This window comes from Trachurus trachurus, assembly GCF_905171665.1.
Source record: "Trachurus trachurus genome assembly, chromosome: 16".
In the NCBI taxonomy this organism is placed as follows: Eukaryota; Metazoa; Chordata; class Actinopteri; order Carangiformes; family Carangidae; genus Trachurus; species Trachurus trachurus.
In genome coordinates, this window is record NC_139902.1 from 25,127,444 (window position 1) to 25,148,146 (window position 20,703).

At 45.0% G+C, this 20,703-nt stretch overlaps 1 protein-coding gene across 1 annotated transcript; it reads left to right on the forward strand.

Moving 5' to 3' along the window:
• Positions 1-2,135: 2,135 nt before the first annotated feature.
• On the forward strand, positions 2,136-20,526 carry mms22l (MMS22-like, DNA repair protein; the record flags this gene model as incomplete). The annotated part of the gene is made up of 25 exons (XM_083989251.1): positions 2,136-2,308; positions 2,471-2,596; positions 2,729-2,781; positions 3,206-3,293; positions 3,425-3,602; positions 3,886-3,979; positions 4,109-4,239; positions 4,421-4,534; positions 4,633-4,809; positions 5,191-5,253; positions 5,370-5,489; positions 6,346-6,581; positions 8,955-9,171; positions 10,099-10,388; positions 13,750-13,931; positions 14,624-14,774; positions 15,647-15,771; positions 16,027-16,169; positions 16,478-16,634; positions 16,804-16,949; positions 17,074-17,285; positions 17,524-17,690; positions 18,619-18,718; positions 20,098-20,265; positions 20,451-20,526. The coding sequence occupies 25 exons, from the start codon at positions 2,136-2,138 to the stop codon at positions 20,524-20,526; spliced, it is 3,687 nt and encodes a 1,228-aa protein (XP_083845377.1).
• Positions 20,527-20,703: the final 177 nt, after the last annotated feature.

Below are 20,703 nucleotides of genomic sequence, written 5' to 3' on the forward strand. Positions count from 1 at the left end.
GATCTGCATATGGAAATTAGGGCTGGCATGGATAAAATTCTACTTTAACCGCTGCATTATTTTGTATTCATTTGTGCGGAACCCCTGCAGTGACACTGAGGGGGGGGAGAGGACAACAAGTGACTTTGTGACAGCCCTACAGAGGAACAGGTGCCCTGTGCATTAGCAGCAAGTGTATGCGAGAATGTTTTAATTACAATTTAGACGTGCTTTAGCAGCATTTGTCACGTGTGCTCGTGTTTCTCTCTCTCTCGTGTTTGGTTTAAGTATATTTCAACCTTAAAACTCTTTAAATGTGTCAAAGAAAGGGAAAAAACGACTATAAATGGACAAACTCGGAAGAGAACAGTACACTTTCATCCATGAACACCTTTCGAGAAATAAAAGTCACCGAGAAGTGTTGCTGGACAAAAAGACAGACAACACTACAACAACAACAGATACTACCCGAGAGAAATAACACGACGAAGGAAGCTCGCGGCAGTGAGACCTCTTGCTCTATGTAGAGTGACGCAGACGAAGCCCCGCCCACTGTGAAACTTCCGACCAATCAGCGAAGGCGGAGTGAGTTTGCGCATGCGTACTGTGGACGCGCGGGAGAGACCGAAAAACCCAAACAACAACGGCGAGATGACAGCGGTGTAATCTTCGTATTTTAATAGGAATTTACACAATATAACTCCACGGAGGGGGCTAAAATACAAGGTTTGTCGATGTATCAGTTACATTCATGTTTCTTGAGGGTGGTGTTGTGTGTTTTTACTCACTTGTCGCTGCTGTTTTCCTTTTGCTGTTGTACTCATTATGAGTTCACTCTTCTGACCTCTTAGTTTGTATATTGCATTGTAAATTTCTCTGTTGTGTACAAACACATCCGTACACTCACCAAGCTCTTTAATAATAACTCTTTACAGCCTAGTTACTCCTTTTTTTCTCTCAAAACAGCCTCAGTTCCTCGTCGCATACATTCATGTTGGCATGACTTCATACACATCTGTCAGCTGCACATCCATGTTGCCATTTTTTCACATATCAAACGTGATGTACGTTATTCAAATTACAGAAAGAAGAGGTCACTGAGGAATACTGAACTCGTTGTTGTTGTCGTTTTTTTGCTCTGTGACATGGGGTAAATGCACATGGTCAGCAACAATACTCAGACTGTGGCATACAAGCAGTGATTGATTTGGTATTAATGGACCCAAAGTATGCCAAGAAAATATTCCCCACACCATTACGCCACCACCACCAGCAGCAGACTGGACGGTCGACACAAGGCAGCCAAGGCGCAAATTGTGACACTACCATCTGTGAGACTCATCAGACCAGACTATGTTGTTTCTCTAGTCCAGTTTTGATGAGTGTGTGTGTCCACTACGACCTCAGATTTATGTTATTGACTGACATGGTTGGAGCTCAACACGGTCCTCTGCTGTTTAAGACCAATCCGCCTCAATGTATAACATGTACTGCTTGCTTTCTGTGGTGCTTTTCTATTCACCACAGTTGTAAAAAGTGGTTATCTGAGTTATTCGTAGTCTGTCAGCTCTAACCAGTCGTCTGGCCATTCTCCCCTTAACCTCTCTCATCAACAAGGCGTTTCCATCAGCTGAACAGCCTGGATGTTTTTTTTCTTTCTCTTTTCTCTGGCTAAACTCAAGGGACTGTTGTGCATGAAAATCCCAGGAGATCAGCAGTTTCAGAGATACACCGACCGACCGACCAGTCCCGTCAAGCACCAACAGTCACATTCCTTATTCTGATGTTTGATATTATATGGGTTGGATGGATGGCTTTCTGTAATGTCACATGATTGGGTGATTTGATAACTGCATGAATAAGCAAGTGTGCAGATGAGAGGTGTTATTTAGCCAAATCTCACTGATATAAGTGCGGTGAACAAAAAAGAAAGGAACGCATATGTGCATATAGCACAGTCCAATAGTACCACAGACTGCAGTCTCCAAAAGTTAAAACATCACCTTCCTCAACATCTTAAACACAAACTAAGCATTATAACATTCATGATTGCAGGGATTTATATTATTTATAACATTTTACCTGTGCAACAATTTCTTGCAGTGTCTGACAGGGTTTTTTCTTATTATAGGGGATTCTGATTCTGCACTGACAACATGGCAGACGACTTCAGCCAGTCCCTCACCCCTCCAGTTTCCCCCTTTGCAGCGGACAGCCTATGTGAGCTAACACCAGCCCAGCCGCCTTGTTTCTGCTGCTCTGAAACAAAGGATGAACCCACTGGGGCGCTCTCCACAGAAGGATACGCTGTTAGAGGCTCCCTGAAACGGTATAGTCACTGTCAATTCACAGTAGTCACAAACAAAACATTTTGCCCCCCTTGGAGGTAAATACTGTTGTTTTTCAAAGGTCAGTTTTTGATACTTTGCGCAAATGAAATTCACCTCCTTCACCATTGTAATATCATAAGTGATGTGCATCCTCTCTGTAGGCTGCTGTTGCATCTTGACCCAGCCCCTGCAGAGTATGAGACAGACACAGTGGAGATTTTTGGCTTCCCCTGGGTAACGGAGACAGCATTGGTAGAATCAACAAAGGTGCTCTTTGGTCTGTTCAGGTAAGAAACAAAAACAAATCTTTGTCTCAGTTTGCTTCTAAAATAAAAACATTTGTTATGTTCTAATCTGAAAGTCCTCTAGCAACAAGAGCTTGTGTTTGAAAAACATACCTGCTCTTTGGTATATTTCAGACAAAAGATTTACAGGCTGGAGACTTTGGTGCAGTCCAGCTCACACGACTTTGGTAAGTTTTTATGTGTTGTTTTTTTCTTTAGTTCAGTAAGTTAATGAATAGTAGGCATATTGGCATAGATACTGTCTATAGTGCAAACAGGGAACTGGGATTTTGAAATATCGGGTGCAAAACGTGATTTCGCTACACATTATGCTCCCTGCATGTTCTACATAATTTTTATATACAGCACACACAAAACATATCATACATCATCATACATCATCATCTGGCTGGGTGACAGTGTACAAGTAAGGGTTAGTTTCTTTGAAACTAACATATTTGTTATTCAGCTATCTCCAGGTGTTTCAGCATATGAGTTCAGCCTTTCATCAAGAGCTCATTGGGGTCTAGTGTTGGAGTCATATCAGATCCTATGGGCTTGTTTTACATGAGCATTATGAATACTCCTCACAGCATCCATTGTGTGTTTTAGGCCAAGCTGGCAACCTCCACTATGAAGCAGAAGACCTCAGGCAGCAGTGCATTTCATTTCTTCAATTTGTCAAAGTCTTCGTATTCAGGTATTCCTTTGAATTTAATGTCAATACTGGTACCTAATGTTTTTTTTTTGTTTGTTTGTTTTAAATTACAACTGCTTTTACTGCTTTCAAATATTTATTTGGACATTAACATCCTCTCTGTGTCTGTCCAGGTATCTGGAACCATCCAACTTCCTGGATGCATGTCCATCCCACCCCTATGAGGAACTGGAGGCTCAGTTCCCCTCTGCTCTTCTGGAGGAATTGTTCGGTATCACTCTCCTCGTAGGGCGACTCAAAGACCTGCCAGCCAATGTTCAGAGTTCCTTCACAATACAGAACCAGGGAAAGGTACAACTGAATATTGCTTAGCCTGCATAGATCTCAGATCTCAGTCTAGTGCATGCACTGACTTAATTAGGTGAGTGTATGTAAAGCATATGTTCCATAAGCGTCAGGTTACCCTGTAAAGGACAAAGGGCGTGGGAGCACATATTGCAAAAGTGCAAATGGCATGACTGTAATTAAGCTTTACACAGCAAAGGAATTAATATTATCACTGTGAGGAGGAATGACTCATGTGGCCACACGACCAATGATTTTTCTGGTAATGCTATTCTGCATTCCTCTACAGATTTTCCCTCCATCTTGGCATTTGTTACACCTTCATCTCGACATCCACTGGTCAATCTTGGAAATCCTTCACCTACTTAGTCATAAGATGCAAGGTATGTGTCAGATATTTACACCTAACAGCAAACTGAAACCACACATCACAGAATTTGAGGTTTGTGTTGTGTAGTTGGTCTTTATCATAGGAACAAGCTTTTTGTAATATTATCTGTTCATGTCTTCAGGCCAGGTGGTTTACGCCCACCAGTTTGTGAACCTGACGGGAGAGAACCTGACTGATGCCAGTCTGTTTGAGGAACACCTGTGCTGTCTGCTGTGTGACCTTACTGGTCTGGCCATAGGCAAATATAACAAGGTGGGTGGCTGGCCACAAACCATTTCATCTTACTGGTATGATGCATTAGTGGTTTATTTGGCTTTTTTGTATCTGAAAGTACAACTGTTTTTCCACACAATTAGCAGAACCTGGATGGAAACTGCATATAACAAACATTATGCTCCAAAACTGGTGATAAATTAATCCTGTTGATTTCCAGGTAAGGCCTACAGAGGCTCTGAGCAGCCATCACTACCTTTGCTGCTGCACTAAAGAGCTGTGGGTCCTACTCATGCACCTTCTGGAGTACAGGAATAAAGTGTTGCACACACAGGTAATTTAAATACACACACATTCACAGTCAGTCACACAATAAAATTTGACTCTGTCCATAATACATTAACCTACACCTGTTTCCCATTATCTTTCTAGTCTTTCTGGAGCTACATGAACTTGTTACTGAGGCCTCTGGTTGCAGGGAAGCCTCCAGCTGAGCAGTTCAGTGGCCTCCCCCCTCACTGTAAAGACCCTCTGGGATTCACGTGGTGGCTCGTCACTCATTTAGCCATGTTAGGCCAGTACAGTCGTAACGGCGTGATCCAGAATGAGGTAAGAAACCAAGAATTACACAGTATTGTTCCCTGAAGATACTTTGTTGCATAAAACCTTGGCAATATAAGAGTGTGGGTGACCAGTGTGGAATATTGAGAGTTTTATTTTTGCACTTGAGTAACCAATGCATGTTTTCAATTTCATTCATATAAACTGAAGCTTATCAGTTAAATTTTACTGTTAACCACTGGAAATTTTACATTACCTATGTTAAAAACCATTGGAAGAATCCTCAGTTTTGTCCATAATGTAGTGAATGATACATGTTAGTTCATGTAATTCACTTTGCGAGACAAAATTCAATTTTGTATTTCAGTTGTTGCTTTGAAGACATTTCATCTACTTTTCATCATCATCCCATTTTATCTACATCTACAGAAACATCTGGGCGACAACTGGGCTTTTGTGGAAGAGCTGATCAAGTTAACTTGTAATCCCAAGGTCAGCACTGCCTCAGCTTGAAGCAGCCTTTCAGGCTTGTTGTTTTTAATACATTTTTATTGATTGCATAATGAATTAAACAACATGTATGTGTGTTTTTGTTTGTGTACTCACAGGGGGGTCTGGCAGAGGAGCAGGTTAGGGTGCATGTCCACTGCTGTTTCAGTCTCTGTCTCCTCTGGGCACCCAGCACCAGCGCTGTGTCTGCTCTCTGGGACTACTACAGCAAAAATCTGGTGAGCATACTGTGGTCATCTGATGATATAATTCAGATGGTTGCACAAATTTGATTTGTTACCTCATTTTAAGCCTCTACAGAATGCCAACAGTCAGATTAAGATTAAGTCAGCATCCACTTTTTGACATGACAGTCTTCAATGCTTTGCTTCTGTTTTGCTGCTGTCATCTCCTACTGTTTTATTTAGGGTAAGGGAGTACAGGGTTTAGCTCAGATCTTGAGGCTACATTCAGACTGCAGACAAAAGTGGCCCAAATCCGGGGTCAAGTGACCAGGTCAGATTTTTTCAAAGCAGTGTGAACACTCAAATCTGGCCCAGATTGTGCGCGTGTTTACCTACAACAGAACAGCTGTAGTGAGAATGTGAGCGCTGAAGGAGAGGAGATTATAAGTAAAAAAGGACATGTGGTGTTAAACTTTGGGTTGTAATAACCTTGTTGACATTGTTTCTTAATAAACCGAATGCTGCCCAGCAGGTTGAGACACTTTAGGAAGTTTGTTCCTATATTATAGGGTACAAACTAAAGTAATGGTAGCCTAACTGAAACTAAAATACAGAGTTTGGCTCTTTTTCTTCACTCTTTCCTCCTCAGCAGCTGCTCAGACATTTTCCAGCTTCCATTTCACTGACATTTCAAAATAAAAGTGAAAATACTCATTCACTACAACACGATTGTTAGATTGTTATTATGAATTGCAAAATATTTATAGTTTTTATGACACACTCTAAAGTCTCTTTCATAAATAATAATAATTATAAAGAAGTTCCCTAAAATCAGCCATCCAGCACATTTACTTTAAGGTCATGACCAGGGCCTTGTACAGTTACAGTATCTCCTTTCCCTCCATTCCAGAGCGCCTCCTTCGCCGTGCCCTGGCTCGGCATGTCTGGTCTGGGTACTTTGTGCAAGACGCCCCTGGCTCTGTCGGAGCAGGCCCGCAGCTGCTGCTCCCCCTCTCCCCTCCATTCTCCAGGACACACCCAGCTCTACCGCTCAGCCAACTCCTTCCACATCTTCCTCCGAGTGTTGGCCCTGTGCCTCGCCCAGGACAGGGCTGGTGGAGTCCCGCAGAGACAGATCAAAGGAAGGTGAGGATGGAGAGATGTCTGGAAGGCTTTGTAGTTCTCGCTCAGTCTTCACGTTCACTTTTCACCATGAAAAGTGGGTCTCGTGACCAGCCAGTCAACTCCACACCATATCGGTTTTTTGAAGGAAAAACCTGGTGTGGAGGCTGTGAGGAGTGATTACTAATCAGGGCTAGGCTTTGTAGGATTTCTTCTTCCCCTTGATCTTCTAATACGTGATGTGTTTGAATTTGTGTGTTTGTGTGTGTGTGTCTAGGTGCATACTTGCATGAATACACAAACAACATGTGTGTTTGCACACTATCATGCTTTTTCAGCCTTGTTTGTGTGGGTGCCAGGTGCACCGCGGTCTCCCAGTGCATCTTTGATATTTACTCAGGCCCCCCAGTGGAGCAGGTGTCTCAGGAGTCAACCACCTGCTCTTCAGCACAGACCAGAGCCAAGGAGCCTCCTACTGATGCACACACACTCTGTGCACCTGCTCCCCAGAGGAGTGACATGGTTTCAGAGTATGTAAGGCCCCTCGGATGGAGAGAGAGAGAGAGCGTGTCTTTGTGATGGAAAGTAAGAAGAAAAGACAGGAGGGAAAGATCACAAGCTGATGTGTACATCAGAACCAAGCGCTGGACCAGGACTATCCTATATCCCAGGCCGGCTGGGCGCCAGAGAGTGGCAGCCGTAGATAAATCTGCCTAATGACTTCCCTCTGTCTGGAATGTGCTCAGTAGCACTGCAGACATGAGGGCTAATTAGCTAACGAGCGTGGCGGTTAATTCGCCTTAACGAAGCTGTGTTGGTTTCCAACACGGATAGAGAGGGGAGCTTTGGGTGGTGGGGAGTGGAGGAGGGAGTGGGGGGGGTGTGGGTGGTAGGCAGTCTGGCAACAACCAGGCTGGGCTGGGACAGTTCCAGGTTTGCCCCCCTCTCCTCCCCTCCTCCACTCCCCTCCTCCACCTCCCTCCACCAAAACTATCACCACTGCCTCCTCCTCCTCCTCCTCCTCCTCCTCCTCAGGAGGCGCGAGGCGTGCCGACTGCATCGCTACAACGTTTCGGCAGAGTTCCCACTCCTGGCCGGGCGCTGCGGGACACCCGCGACGACCGCATTAATGGGATCGACTGTGAGCATGTTGATCTCCAACGCAGGGAGTTAGGAGCATCTGCTCGCCTCCGGAAAAAAAAGCTGTCCGGAATAAACAAACAGACAGACAGGTTGGGAGAACACAGAAAATCCCCACTGCTGCCTCCCAGCGCGCTGCTTATATCCCTGTTACATATTACCCATTCATCTATTTAAATCTCCCTCCCTTCACACCGACTGCATGCTTGGCCACCTTCTCCTTTTCCAGCCCTCTGTGGCTGTAACTAAGCTGATTTCGGTGTTAACCTGGTCCTTCTCAATCCCTCTCTCGTTTTTCCTCCACGTCTTTTCTACCAGTCATACTTCTTACAGGGAGTTTGTCTTGGGATGCTCGCTGTTTGTGTTTTGACCTAAACAGCAGCTTTGCTCACCTGTGTGGGCTGCATCTGTGTTTGGGAGGTGGGATGGAGAAGGAGGAGGGGAGTGGAGGGAGTGGGGAGGGGGTGAGGGGGGGCTCCAAGCCTTCTGTGTTTCCCTGCCAGGCGAGCAAGCAGCAAGCTGAATGTGTGGCAATGCATGTGTGTGTTTGGTTTTTATTGATCTCTCTCTGGTGTTGCAGTAAATTGGTTTGGCTGTAGAGAGAGGGACCAAGCGCCTACTGCTGTGTGTCTGAGTGTCTCTGACATTTAACATGATCTTTAAAGGCATTTCTCCACAGTGCCCGCAGGATCTAACAGCGTGCTGGGTGGTTCTCTATTCTTCCTCCCTTTCTCGCTTTTTCTCTCCCTCTCTCTCTCTCACACACACTCACACACACACACACAGGACACACATTGGCTGGGCAGCCCAGCCTCTCCCCTGGAGGTGAGCGGGTGATGGAGGCAGGTGGTGGTGGGGGTAGAAAGTTCAGTTAGTGAGTATTTCAATTCAGGGGTTTCACAAGAACAAATCACTCCTCACCAGTTGGTCAGTTGAAGTAATACACGGAAATTTAAATTTAAAGATAATTTAAACCATTATCTTGCTTCAGATTAAATCATATAAACCACAGACAGTGTATTCTGTCACTGATCTGATCTTTTAAATATATATTTTGGGGGCTTTTTGCCTTTAATTGACAGGATAGTTGAGAGAGACAGGGAATGACATGCAGCAAAGGGCCATCGGCTGCAGCGAGGACTAATAGTCTCTGCACATAGGTTGCCTGCTCAACCCCACTGACCCAAACGGTGCCCCTTAAGATATATTTTAAAACATTTGTTCACTCTTCCTTCAATTTTTCTCTGTTTTTTCCAGGATTTACTCCAAGTTCTCCTCAAAGAAGATGCAGGAGCTGTCGGAGACGGGCCTCAACAACTTCCTGCTGCTGTTTCTGGTGGTTGCCTGCCAGGTAGAGCTGGAGGACGTGGCCAGCAGGGCCTGCGAGCTGCTAGGCCTCCTTCCCTCCAACTGCCCTCCTGGGCACCGCACCCTTGTCTGGAGGGGACAGCTTTCTCTACTTTTGTTGTTCCAGGTAGGTTTGTTAAAGGGATACTTCACTCAAAATCGACAATTCACCAATTTTCTACTCACCGTCATGCCAAGGAAGGGTTTGGAGAGTCATCAAAACTCTTTAGGGGTTCCAGGGGGGGTCCAGCTGGCAACGGATTTTCATATAATGGCGGCGGATAGTGCTCACTTTTGAATCATCCAAAACACACACGATGAAACATCCAGATCCCTCCATACTGCTTGTCCATACTGACCCAAGTGTCCTGAAGCCACAACATGAAAAAGTTGTTCAGAAAAATGTGATCTCTGTTTTTAGCCTTGTTGTTGCATGCACGAGATTTGCTGTGAGATGTTCGTTCGTCGTTTACATACGTAAACATAAACCATTGGATGTATGTAAACACGGAAGAACATCTCGCAGCAAATCTTGTGCATGCGCATAAACATCAGCAGAGCCACTGGGAGCTACTGCTACAACAAGACTAAAAACAGAGATCAAATTATTTTTTTCTGAACAGCTTTTTGACGTGGCGGCTTCAGGACACTTGGGTCAATATGGACGAGCTGTATGGAGGTATCTGGATGTTTCATAGTGTGTGTTTTGGACAATTCAAAAGTGAACTCTATCCACCGCCATTATATGAAAAACCATCTCCAGCCGGACCCCCCCTGGAACTCCAAAAGCGTTTTGATAACTCCGAAAGTTCTCCGAACCCTTCCTTGGCATGACGGTGAGTAGAAAATTGGTGAATTATCAATTTTGGGTGATGTATCCCTTTTAATCAAAAAAAATCTTCACAAAATGCATATGCTAGTTGTTGAAATGCATCTGGATGTATATTTTTTATAAGTTTGGCATACAACAAAGGATTTTTATTTTTTTTATTTTATTTTTTTACTTTCAAGTTCTTTCAGTTGATATTTTCTGACATGGTATGAACTCTTCCAGGAGCGAGGTCTGGACGTCGGTGCCCAGGCGAGCTGGCTGGCTTCCTCCTTTAATGAGACAGCCAAAGAGTTCTACAATAAAACCACAGAGGTCTCTCGCAAACTGGCCCTCTGGGGGCCACTCGGCTCCTATCTGGATGGCGTGTCCGAAGTGTTTGAGACGAGCAACGGTCTCAGTCTGTCGGAGGAGAAGCTACTAAACGAGGGATTCGATTGGTTGCTACCCGCCTGCCGCCAGTCAGAGCTGAACTCTGCCCTGGGATTTCTGCAGGTTGTCCTCGCCCAGCTCAGGTGAGACAGCTGATGGAAATACTCATCTCCCTCCCTGGTGTCTCTTTCTTGTCCTCAGTTCTACAATTGTTTTCTTTCACTGACAGCTCTACCCCTCAGAATTACATGAAATGTTTTCTGTCCAAGGCCAAACTAAGTTTTCATTTAAATCTGATAAGTGGCCACAGCAGAGGAGAGTGATTTCTCATCTGCTCATCACAACGCACTTCAGAGATCACTCACTTCTCATACTGACAATAGCTGGATTGTGCTGTCAGCAGGAATGAACGTCTGTAAAAGACCTTATGTTGCATTGAGGCCCCCTGTTAGTCTCAGGAGGCCTGGTGGCCTCCGGGTCACCCTCACCAGGTGCTGCCAGAGCCCTGAATAGAGTTACAGGCCCGAGAGACCCTCCATGGACCCTCCTGTGGTCATGGGGACAGCGGCAGTGCTGTGGGCCCGTTCAGAGACTGTGGTCAGCGGGGCGTCGGGACGGGTTCAGCTGTAGGACACAGGTGTTCGTTACATGAACGACCCCGGCGGAGGGTCAGAGAGCTTCAGCGGGAACAGTGTCTGTTTATGTGGGGAAGCGGAGGCGGGAACAGAGGTGACAGTGGATAGAAGTCAGGTGAGACCGTAAGTTTATGAAGTGATAAACGATGTATGATCTTTCCATGCGTCTGAGCTAAATCTGATGGTGGAGCACTAAGCCGTGTTTCCTTGTCTGCCGGTGTTTAATTTCACAATAACCCTCCGCTTTCCAGTGAACATGGTGATAGTAAGTAGTATGATGTAACCTCAAGACAAAGCACGTAACAGGAGAGAGAGGAGAGAGGAGACAGATCTGCTGCACAGATAGTGCTCTGGGACGTAAGGGAGAGTTACAGTCTCCACTTGGATGAGCAGAGACAGTCATATACTTTCGCCATTATGTTTAGATTAGGTCACATAACCTAATGTACATATAACCCTAATCTAATTTGCTTCGACATTTGCGTATATGTTGCTACCATTGTCACTCTGTTGGGGCTGGACAGTTACGTGCAGGAAGACACAAAAAAAAACTCCATGAGACTGAGAAGAGCTGTAGGATAGAATGAAAATATCTTATCTACACTCATAATAGTGACACATTTTACATTGTAGATTCAATTTCACCTGGTATAACACATTAAAACACTGTGTAGACCAGCTTTACATTGAAGACTGTAAAGATGTACATAAATCTAGGCAAGTATTCTAGCACTAGTCCTATAGTATAACAGTGTAGAAGTCCCTTCTGAGTACATGTTCCTGGTTTTGCTGCATTTTTAAATATGCATGTTATCTCTTAAATAGTTTTATGCCCTTAGAAATACATTGTGTGTGTGTGTGCGTGTGTTTGTGTGTAGTGTCAGTGAGTGCTGAAACTGTCACCACCTCTTAAACTACTTACAAAAGGTAAACACTTGAATACAGACATTGTAAAGTAAAGTTAAGTGTTACCAAGCCCTCTCACTGTTTCATGTAGGTGAATGATTGCTTTAATTCTCCAGTGTATGCATTCCACCTCTTTCCACCTTGCACACACACAAACCTACACAACTGCCCCACACACACACACACCAGAACTGAAACATTAACCCAAGCGCGCTCCTCTTATTTCAATTCCGGGGCTCCCATAACACACTATCTGGTTAGTGCTGCTAATTCCCAAACTTCCCATCTCAGATCTTGGGGTTGGAGGGCACACATTTGCACATTAATGGCCAAGGAGAGAGAAGAAGAGAACTCCCAGAGGCCCCCTGTGTTATTGCCCGGACCACACTGACCCATTTAACCAAATAAAATAAAAAAAATACCATGCTCTCGCTTTCCAATCCGTCCCGCCAAATTAAACATAATTCTTCGGCCTGGCAATTCTCGGTATCTCTTTTGTGATTAATGCCTTTTCTGTGACACAATTAATGGGTAATTATGTAGCCTGGCAAATTTAGCCTGTGCATCATTATGTCTATTAAGAGCCGTGTGGAATCTGCACACATTAAGAGAATTATTCTGCCAATGGCTGAGGCGGCGGCGGGCGGAGGGTCCGAACGTTCACTCTTGATAGCCATCGCCATGGTGCTGAGGCAAGGAGCCAGTCCCAGGCATAATTCCTCAGTTTGATTCCTTCCCATGACCCTCTCTGCTGTGGGAGGGTGTGGGTGGCACTGGTTGATGAGGTGAGCTGGCACCGGGGACGCCCTGTTGGATCTGTTTTTGGTACAAACAATTAATCCCCATCTCCTTGGCTGGATAAAATACAATCCTCCCTGTGAAGCCTTTTTCCTTTGTGAGCATTAAGACATTTTTACCGGATGTTGAGCCTCTTGTTTTCAAAGTCAAGGACACACCGCAAGCGCTATGAGACATTTTGGTACAGATGGATGGATTTCCGAGAAAAAGACAGAAGTCTAACTTGTGGCTGGATTGCATCCCTCTCTGTCTGTCATGATTAGGATGCTATATTTTCATTTTCATGCGTCTGTATGTTGGATGCGGCTGGGGGAAGGGTTAAACGGGGTCCCTAATGGTGTGTTGGGTGTGTGTGTGTGTTTGTGTGTACACATTGTAAGAAGCCGCAGTGAGGAGGATTAAGTGGGGTCTCTGACGATGTCTTGTACAATGAGGGTTGATGGGTGTGAAAGGCCCATTCCGCAGTAGTAACGAGGCTAATGAATTCAGACTCTAATCGATTGTCTCAGCTCTCTCTGGATTAGATGCAACCTTGCTGGAAGGGAAGGCACCGCTGAGGTGTGTGTGTGTGTGTACCATAGTAGCAGACTAGAGTGTGTGGTTGAGGATGGGATTGAAGGGGGGTTTGCTAGTTCCTCTATTCTTTCCTCCTCTCTCCCAGCACACCTCCGTCCCCACACCCCCATCCGGGCGAATGAGGGGGACAGGAGGATCATCTCCAGTCTAAATGAGATTACAGCTCCTTCAGCTGCTTATCTGGGCTAATGCCAGCCACTGTGGGGCTGCTGTAGCGGCTGGGGCCAGGGCCAGGGATGAGCCAGAAGAGCCAAAGTATAGTCTGTGTACATGGGATCAGCATTAGGCTCCACTCTGTGGCTATAATATCCTCCTCTCCTTCCCTCCACCTCCACTCCCATCCAGCGCTGCTCCACACTGCAGCGCACCGCCGCACCAGTAATCCCCCATGAGAGAAGAGAGGGGAAAACACATGAAGAAGTAGTGAAAGGGAGAAACGGGGGAGCAAAAGGATTTGAGAAAGTAGAGGGTGGAGCTGGGGGGGCGTGAGTGTTGTACACAAGAGGGAGCACTATGTTTGGACTTTGCATCGGTAAGATTTGTTTTATCTGCTGTCTTTGTGTGTGTGTGTGTGTCTGTGTCCTTGCAGACGGGTCCATCAGCGCAGTGTCCAGTCAGCGCCCGCCTTGGCCTGGGCTCCTGCTGCCAACAGTGTGGTGAAAGAGCGCCACCTAGCGGTAGCAGCGGCCCTCTGGGCGCACTTCTTTCCCTTCCTGCGCAGCCTACGCCTCTCACAGACCCCTCCAGCACAGCTGGCAGATGCTGCTGCAGGTCAGTCACACCAAGTGGGAGGAGAAAAAAAAGACATTGAGTAGAAGAGAGAGACAGCTGGAGAAAGACAGGGCGGAGGAGAGCACAAGAGTTTTGGACAGAAGTTCAGCTAAAATATATTTGTGTCGGCTGATACTGATTGTGAGTTTACACCACCGTTGTAGGCAGAGCGGATCGTCTGTCATTAGGTAGCGGGATAAGATCTTTCTACGTATTACAGACTCTGAAAACATAGAAAAGAAAAGAGTTAAAAAAATAAATAAATAAGACGCATGCTTCATTTTTTATCAAGCGTGAGTGTATTTACTTTTTTTGTCATTTATAGACAAACAAACCTGTGAGCATCTGTAATCATGTTCAGTCTAGGATCTCCCTTGTGTGTATAACTGTATGTTTATATAACCAATATATGTACAATCATGTGTATATATGTGTATACATGATTGTACATTGTACACATTTATATGGTTTTGGCTTTTTATGTATTGGTCTATTATGATTTTGTGATGTTTTTTAGGAACTTGTATTGTTAATTGTTTTGTTTCTTGTTTGGGGACTACGGATGAAATATAAGCATTCTTGCTAACTCCGGTGTATTTACACTGCATATCTCATGTATGCAGTGTTCATTAATATGCATTGTCCCATCTCAATCAACAAATAAATGAAAAAACTAATTTCATCTTCCTCAGGATTCACCCTGCTGGCCTTTGATCTGCCCAGCTCGGCCCCTCAGGACCTTCAGCCCAACCCAACCCAGTCTATCATGCAATGCTTTGGCTGGGACGACATGGTTCACCCTCTTCTGGTGACTCGCTACCTTCCCCATCTGCTCCAGAACAGGTACAGTTATCCTCTCAGATCTGCCCATTGTGCCTGTACATCAATCACACAACACCTTTAACTCATCGCTCCTCGTGGAAAAGCGTCAGGTTAGGCAGATGATTGGATGATGCACTCCTCTGTCCCTGTCAGCTATCAAGCTTCATCATAATGCACAGCACTTGACAGAATAGCTTTTCCCTGTAGGTTTATTGGTAGATACACAGTTAATAAATTAGACAGTAAGTGTCCTTGGTATCATAAAAAAATGGGTTTTAATGAAGAAATTGCAACTGTGCCCCTAAACAGAAAACAGTGTATCTTCAAAATAACACTCAAGGGTACAAAACAACATGACTTTTTCAACCTCTGAGGTCGTCTTGGACCGTGCCAAGTGATATTAAGGTGCTACACCTGAATATGAAAAGGCAGAACAAGGACACTGTTTGTGTTTATTGTGTGAAAGCCCCAGCCAGCCAAGTTTCTCCACAGTTCGAGCTGTTACTAATGTGTAATTTATAAAATGAAGTAATGGTTTCATTCATGCGAGAATTTAATTAAATTACCACACCTTGGATAGAAATGTCTCCCTCCCTCTATCCTTCTTGACTCATCATTAAAACTGTAAGTCAACTCAGAGGAAATGAGAGAATTTCAATGTTTATGTATTTTTGAGACTTGGCACAGAAGGAAAAATGTGACTTCAGCACAATGAGGCATTAAGTGTTAATTTTAACACTGACATAAAAGTGTCCTGACAATATATAGCTCATGTTTTTATTCACATCCCTCACCTGTGCTCACATATTGAATGTTTGAATGTTCATCAACACTTCACAGCACTAAACATAATAGTTGTGTGTATAGCTACATGTTGAATTTGTCTTTTCCAGTGAGCTGGTGTCTTCACTGAGCAGCGATGTTGGTTCAGCACAGAGCCTGTCGGTCAGGGCCTGGTTCAGATGTGTTCTACAGCAGCACCTTCACAAGAACCCAGATGGGTCTGACAGCAGAACAGGTAATACTGTACAACTCAACAGAGTCCCAGAGTGTGATAAATATTTTAGTTGTATTTGTACATTTTATAGTCATATCTCTAAACCAAGCTGCAGTATTTGTAACTTGAGGATTTATTGAGCTATAAAATATAAAACACAGAAGACAAACCCAGAGGGAATCATATTTGTGTGTGGTCAGCCCTTTGTCTCAGGACCTAAACTTCAAGAGAGAGATATAATATACATTTTCATTATTGTGCCTGTGTGTTTTCCAGGTCGTGCTGTGGAGGAGCAGTTGGGTGAGCTGACCCGGCTTGTGCTGAGGCTCCCTGAAGTGGACGGTCTTGTGCAGAGAGCTGGCCTACAGCCCACAGCCAGCAGGCTCGAGTCCACTTCAGCCCTGGAGATGTTTGTCAAGGTACAGTAGCTCAACCTCACAGCAGCTGACATGTATATTTTAGATTTGACAAGAACATGAAATACTTATGCACCTCATACACAGGCCTTTACGTCCCTGAGATGATCTGTTTTTCTTAATTTGTGCATATATGACATATTGTACTCGGCATATCTAAGTAAAACATACCCCATGTGCCTTTACATAAGTGTGCACTATATGTTTAACATATCAGTGTCTTATCTGGCCTGTGCTACAGGGGCCTGAATGTACTGTACATGCAAATGTTTCTATGAATTTCTTTTATCTGCTCTCTCTGGTGGTGTCAGGCTGTCGGCTGTGTGTACAGTGGACTGCAGGTCTTGTCTGAGCGTTCAGCCATGGTGACCAGAGCCTTGGACTATATTGGAGACATCCTCAAACACATTAAACCTGTTCTGGTCAGCAAGAACCAAGAGGGACTGCAGCTGGCCTACTGGGCTGTTGGTAAGCGTACAGTCCATTTACCTCAAACACAGGTTTACAGGAGACAAATCTTCTGGGGCTCTTTGTTTTCTCTGTTTTTACAATGTGCTCTGAGTCACACGCAGCCAGGGCTAAAGAATTATTACAGTTGTGTGTATCTCTCCCTTTGACTCTGTTCTGTGTGATCCAGGCTGTATAGTGAAGCACTGGAGCCCCCTGCTGGCCACATCCAAAGCCCAGCAGCTGCTGTTCCGTATCGTGGACAGTCTGCTGCTCCCCCACCACCTCACACAGCAGGATAAAGCTCTCAGGGACACCCTGCCTCTGTATCTACAGGTGAGGACAGACACATAGAGAACTGAAACCACAATCAAAAACCCCTGTCATCATCACTCATCTCATCTGTCTGTAATTTGCTCAGATGCTCCCGTTCTGACACTTTGACTTGATTCTCCTGCAGGGTTTGTCAGTGGCTTCCAGCGTGTCTCAGTCTCAGGGTGCCCACCTGAAGCAGCAGCTCCGCTCTGTTACCCGCAGATATCTGGACCATTTCCTGCCTGCCTCGCCTTCCATGGGCGTCATCGCCAACCACCCGGTGCTTCTGGGCGCCTGCGGGGCCAACTCAATCACCCAGGGGGCAGCGCTGAGGAGAACTATCCTGGAGGTGCTGTGGTACGTCTCCACAACTGGAATGAGCTTTTCCCGCCATTTCACCCCAATCACGTGACTTTGACACGGATTTCCCATCCACATTGTATTTTTTACACCCAATACTAATTTCTAGCAAATCAATGTACTATGAGTGAGTGACACTAGCCAATCAGGAACAGGCAATTGTCATCTTTTATTTATCATGCTCCCATTTTATTCTTATAAAACTATTCAAAAAGCTCCTCTCTGACTTTTACAGTGAGAACTTCCTACAGATGAAAGGTCACGCCCCTCCCCCCCGCCTGGCATCGGTCATGATGTTCCTGTTGGAGCTTCTCAGACGAAATAATGACTCAGACCCCGCCCTCCTCACTTTGCCCCTCCCCTCTCTGCTCCGCTGTGTGATGCTCGTCAACGAACCACAGGGTAAGGGACGCAAACAAATCTGAAAATTAGAGCAAAGTTGTTTTTTTTCCTACTTCACTCTTGTGTGAGTCCGGTGCATACTCTCAGTCACTCTTTTACGTGTTGTAAGAACCATGCTCCATCATGTCACCCCACTTTTAATAGGAAGGTCTCTATGTGGCAGTCCACCCTGACTGGCATAATGTTGTGGTGAAGGACCACGAGGATGGTTTAGTTAGTAAATAACCTGAAGTTATCTTAGACATGATGGTGACTTGTTTTTGTTACAAAGCAAACATTAAAGAACTTATTTTGCATCAATATTGATTTATATTTATATACCATAGCAGTTATACTATTAAAGGGATAGTTCAACATTTTGGAAAATTGGCAAATAGTTTTAAGAGTAGGTTCGTTACCTTTAATTGTCGGTGCAAGCTATTTTTAGAATGGCGGAGCAGAGCCGCGAGCTGCTCAGAGCTACGCTACGGAGGCTAATGGGATTTCTTGGTTTCCCTCATCAAACTCACCAAATACACAATCCAACAACTCCAAAACGCTCTGGTGGGCAAGTTGTGACCTGAACATTCACCACGCTATGAGATAATAACGGAAAATTATGAGACAAAGTTGTTTTAGAGGCAATTGCAGAGACTGTTTGCCGAAAAACTGCCCTCGACGGGAACACGCATCAGTGGTTTTGCATGAATTTACCTCGAAAACAACTCCGTCTCGTAATGTTCTATTATTATCTCATAGTGCGGTGAATGTGCAGGTCACAACTTGTCCACGAGAGCCTTTTGGAGTTGTTGGATTGTGTTTTTGATGAGTTATAGGAGTTATAGGGATTATGGCAATGGGCCAAATTGCCAAAATGTTGAACTATCCCTTTAATACTAATACTTTCAGTTTTCAGTTTGAATCATGTGAGTGTTTGTCTTGTGTGCAGTGAGGAGGACGAGTACAGATGCTTTACAGCTTGTGGTGGAGCGATGTGCCGCCGCTGCATCTACAGAGGGACCATGTGAGCAGATGATCACTGTGTTAAGGTAACCAACAACGATGGCCACCAATAAATACCTGCACCATGTATGTGTTGTTGCAAGCACAGAGTAAAACAATCTCTCTCTGACATTCATGTCTATGCTATCCATCATCAGGCATGCAAACTTGCCACCTTTCGGCGAAATTCGCCGTTTTGAAATCGAAATGGGTCATTCTTCTGAATCGCGTAGATCCGAGGAGAAAAAATTTGATGGGGGGGGGGGGGTGTCTCGGGCCGAGCCGAGCATGTCAACTAGCGAGTGGGACTGTGAACCTCAAAACAACACAAGACCCGGACCACAGATTTATTTGCCGCCACTCTCTTCTCGTGACAACAAATGACTGACAAGAGTGGCGTGTGAGAGAAGCCCCATCACCAATCATAAGTGAGGAGGGCGAACCCTTCTCTCCCTCTCCGTCCCTCCCCCCGCCTCGTATCTCCCACTCGGTGGAAATTGCGGCAAGGTAATAATTAATATCAACAGTTTCTTCTGAAGCTAAAATGCTAAAATTTGACTGATGATCAGTGTTGGGTTACCTTTTTTCAGTAACTAATAACGTAACGCGTTGCTTTTTTAAAATCAGTAACTCCGTTTCCGTTACCGAACGCTGCGTTACTCCGTTCTTTTCCGTTCCCTCTGGTGAGGTTTTACAACGGCACACAGTTCCCATAACATTTTAGCGATCAATAAAGTTTCATTGAATTGAAAGACAGAGCACAACAAAGCACTCGGTGCCCTCTAGCGTCCTACATGTAATCAAACACGCTCCATGAAGAGGACGAGACAGGTCAGAGCACGGCATGACGGCGAGCTAAGGTAACATTAGCTAACGCAGCATCCGAGTCCGAAGCTGTGTGTCAGTTCAGGCTGCAGCTGGGACACAGCTCCAGAGTCACAGCGAGCACACGCTACACGCAAGCACCCACTCCACCTAAACAGCAGCGGTCAGAGTGCGACACGCTCTGTGTAAACACAGCTGATCGATCGCTCTGTGTAAACACAGCTGATCGATCGATAAAAATTACCGCTTGAGTGAATTTTATTTTATGTTATGATTTGAAGAGGGCCTGTGAGGTCCTTGTGCAGGCCAAAAAGAAAAAAAAATGAACTTTTTTATGATGTTGAACTGTAAATAGTCCTACTGTTGATCCTTATGAAGTTTTTTTTCTATTGTTTACCAATAAATGTTTGTATATGGTAAGTTATTTTGTAGTGTATTTATTAATTCAAAATGCCTCTGGTTGCACTTATAACACAAACTACGAAATTCACTTTTCCGCGCGCGCGCACGTCCGCGTACCCTTGTCACCTTTTTCACCCCTGACCAGTTTGCATGCCTGCATCATTGTTTTCACTGTTTGTGTCACCCCGGTGCCCCCCAGATCGTTTGTGGAGGAGAATGCGGGAGTGTACGACAGGCAGGTGTACGGCGTACTGGAGACGGTGGCTGTTTTAGATCCCTCTGTGGTTCGGGCTCTCATTCCCAACCTGTCTCTGAGTCTGAGAAACACCGAGCGCAAGAGAGGGCTGGGCAAGAACATCGCCTTGAGGTGAGAAAGCACATGAATCATAGCATCCGTCCCGGGCGCCACATAGACAGTATTCATCGCCTTAAACTATTTTTAAATTGTCTAGACAATAAATCTGGGTTCTGTGCTGAACTAGACATTTTCAGTGGCTGTGTGCTTTACTGAATGAGACCACTAATGTGACTGCTTCATTCTCTGTGTAACAGGAGTGCATATAAGAAGTTGCTGTGCCTCCTCGGGGAGAGTGGGCAGGCTGAACTCGCCAGTTTGGAAGTGGACTGAAAAGTTAAAAAAGAGGACCAACTCCAGGACCTGGCACCAGCTCCAAGAAACATTTCTTAGTCATACCAACCTCCTTTTTTTTCTACATTTCTTGAGTTGGTCATCAGAAAACTGCATCTACAGTGCTGCAGACTAAGACATCTTACAGAATCTAAGGGGTTAGTGCATTTCATTACT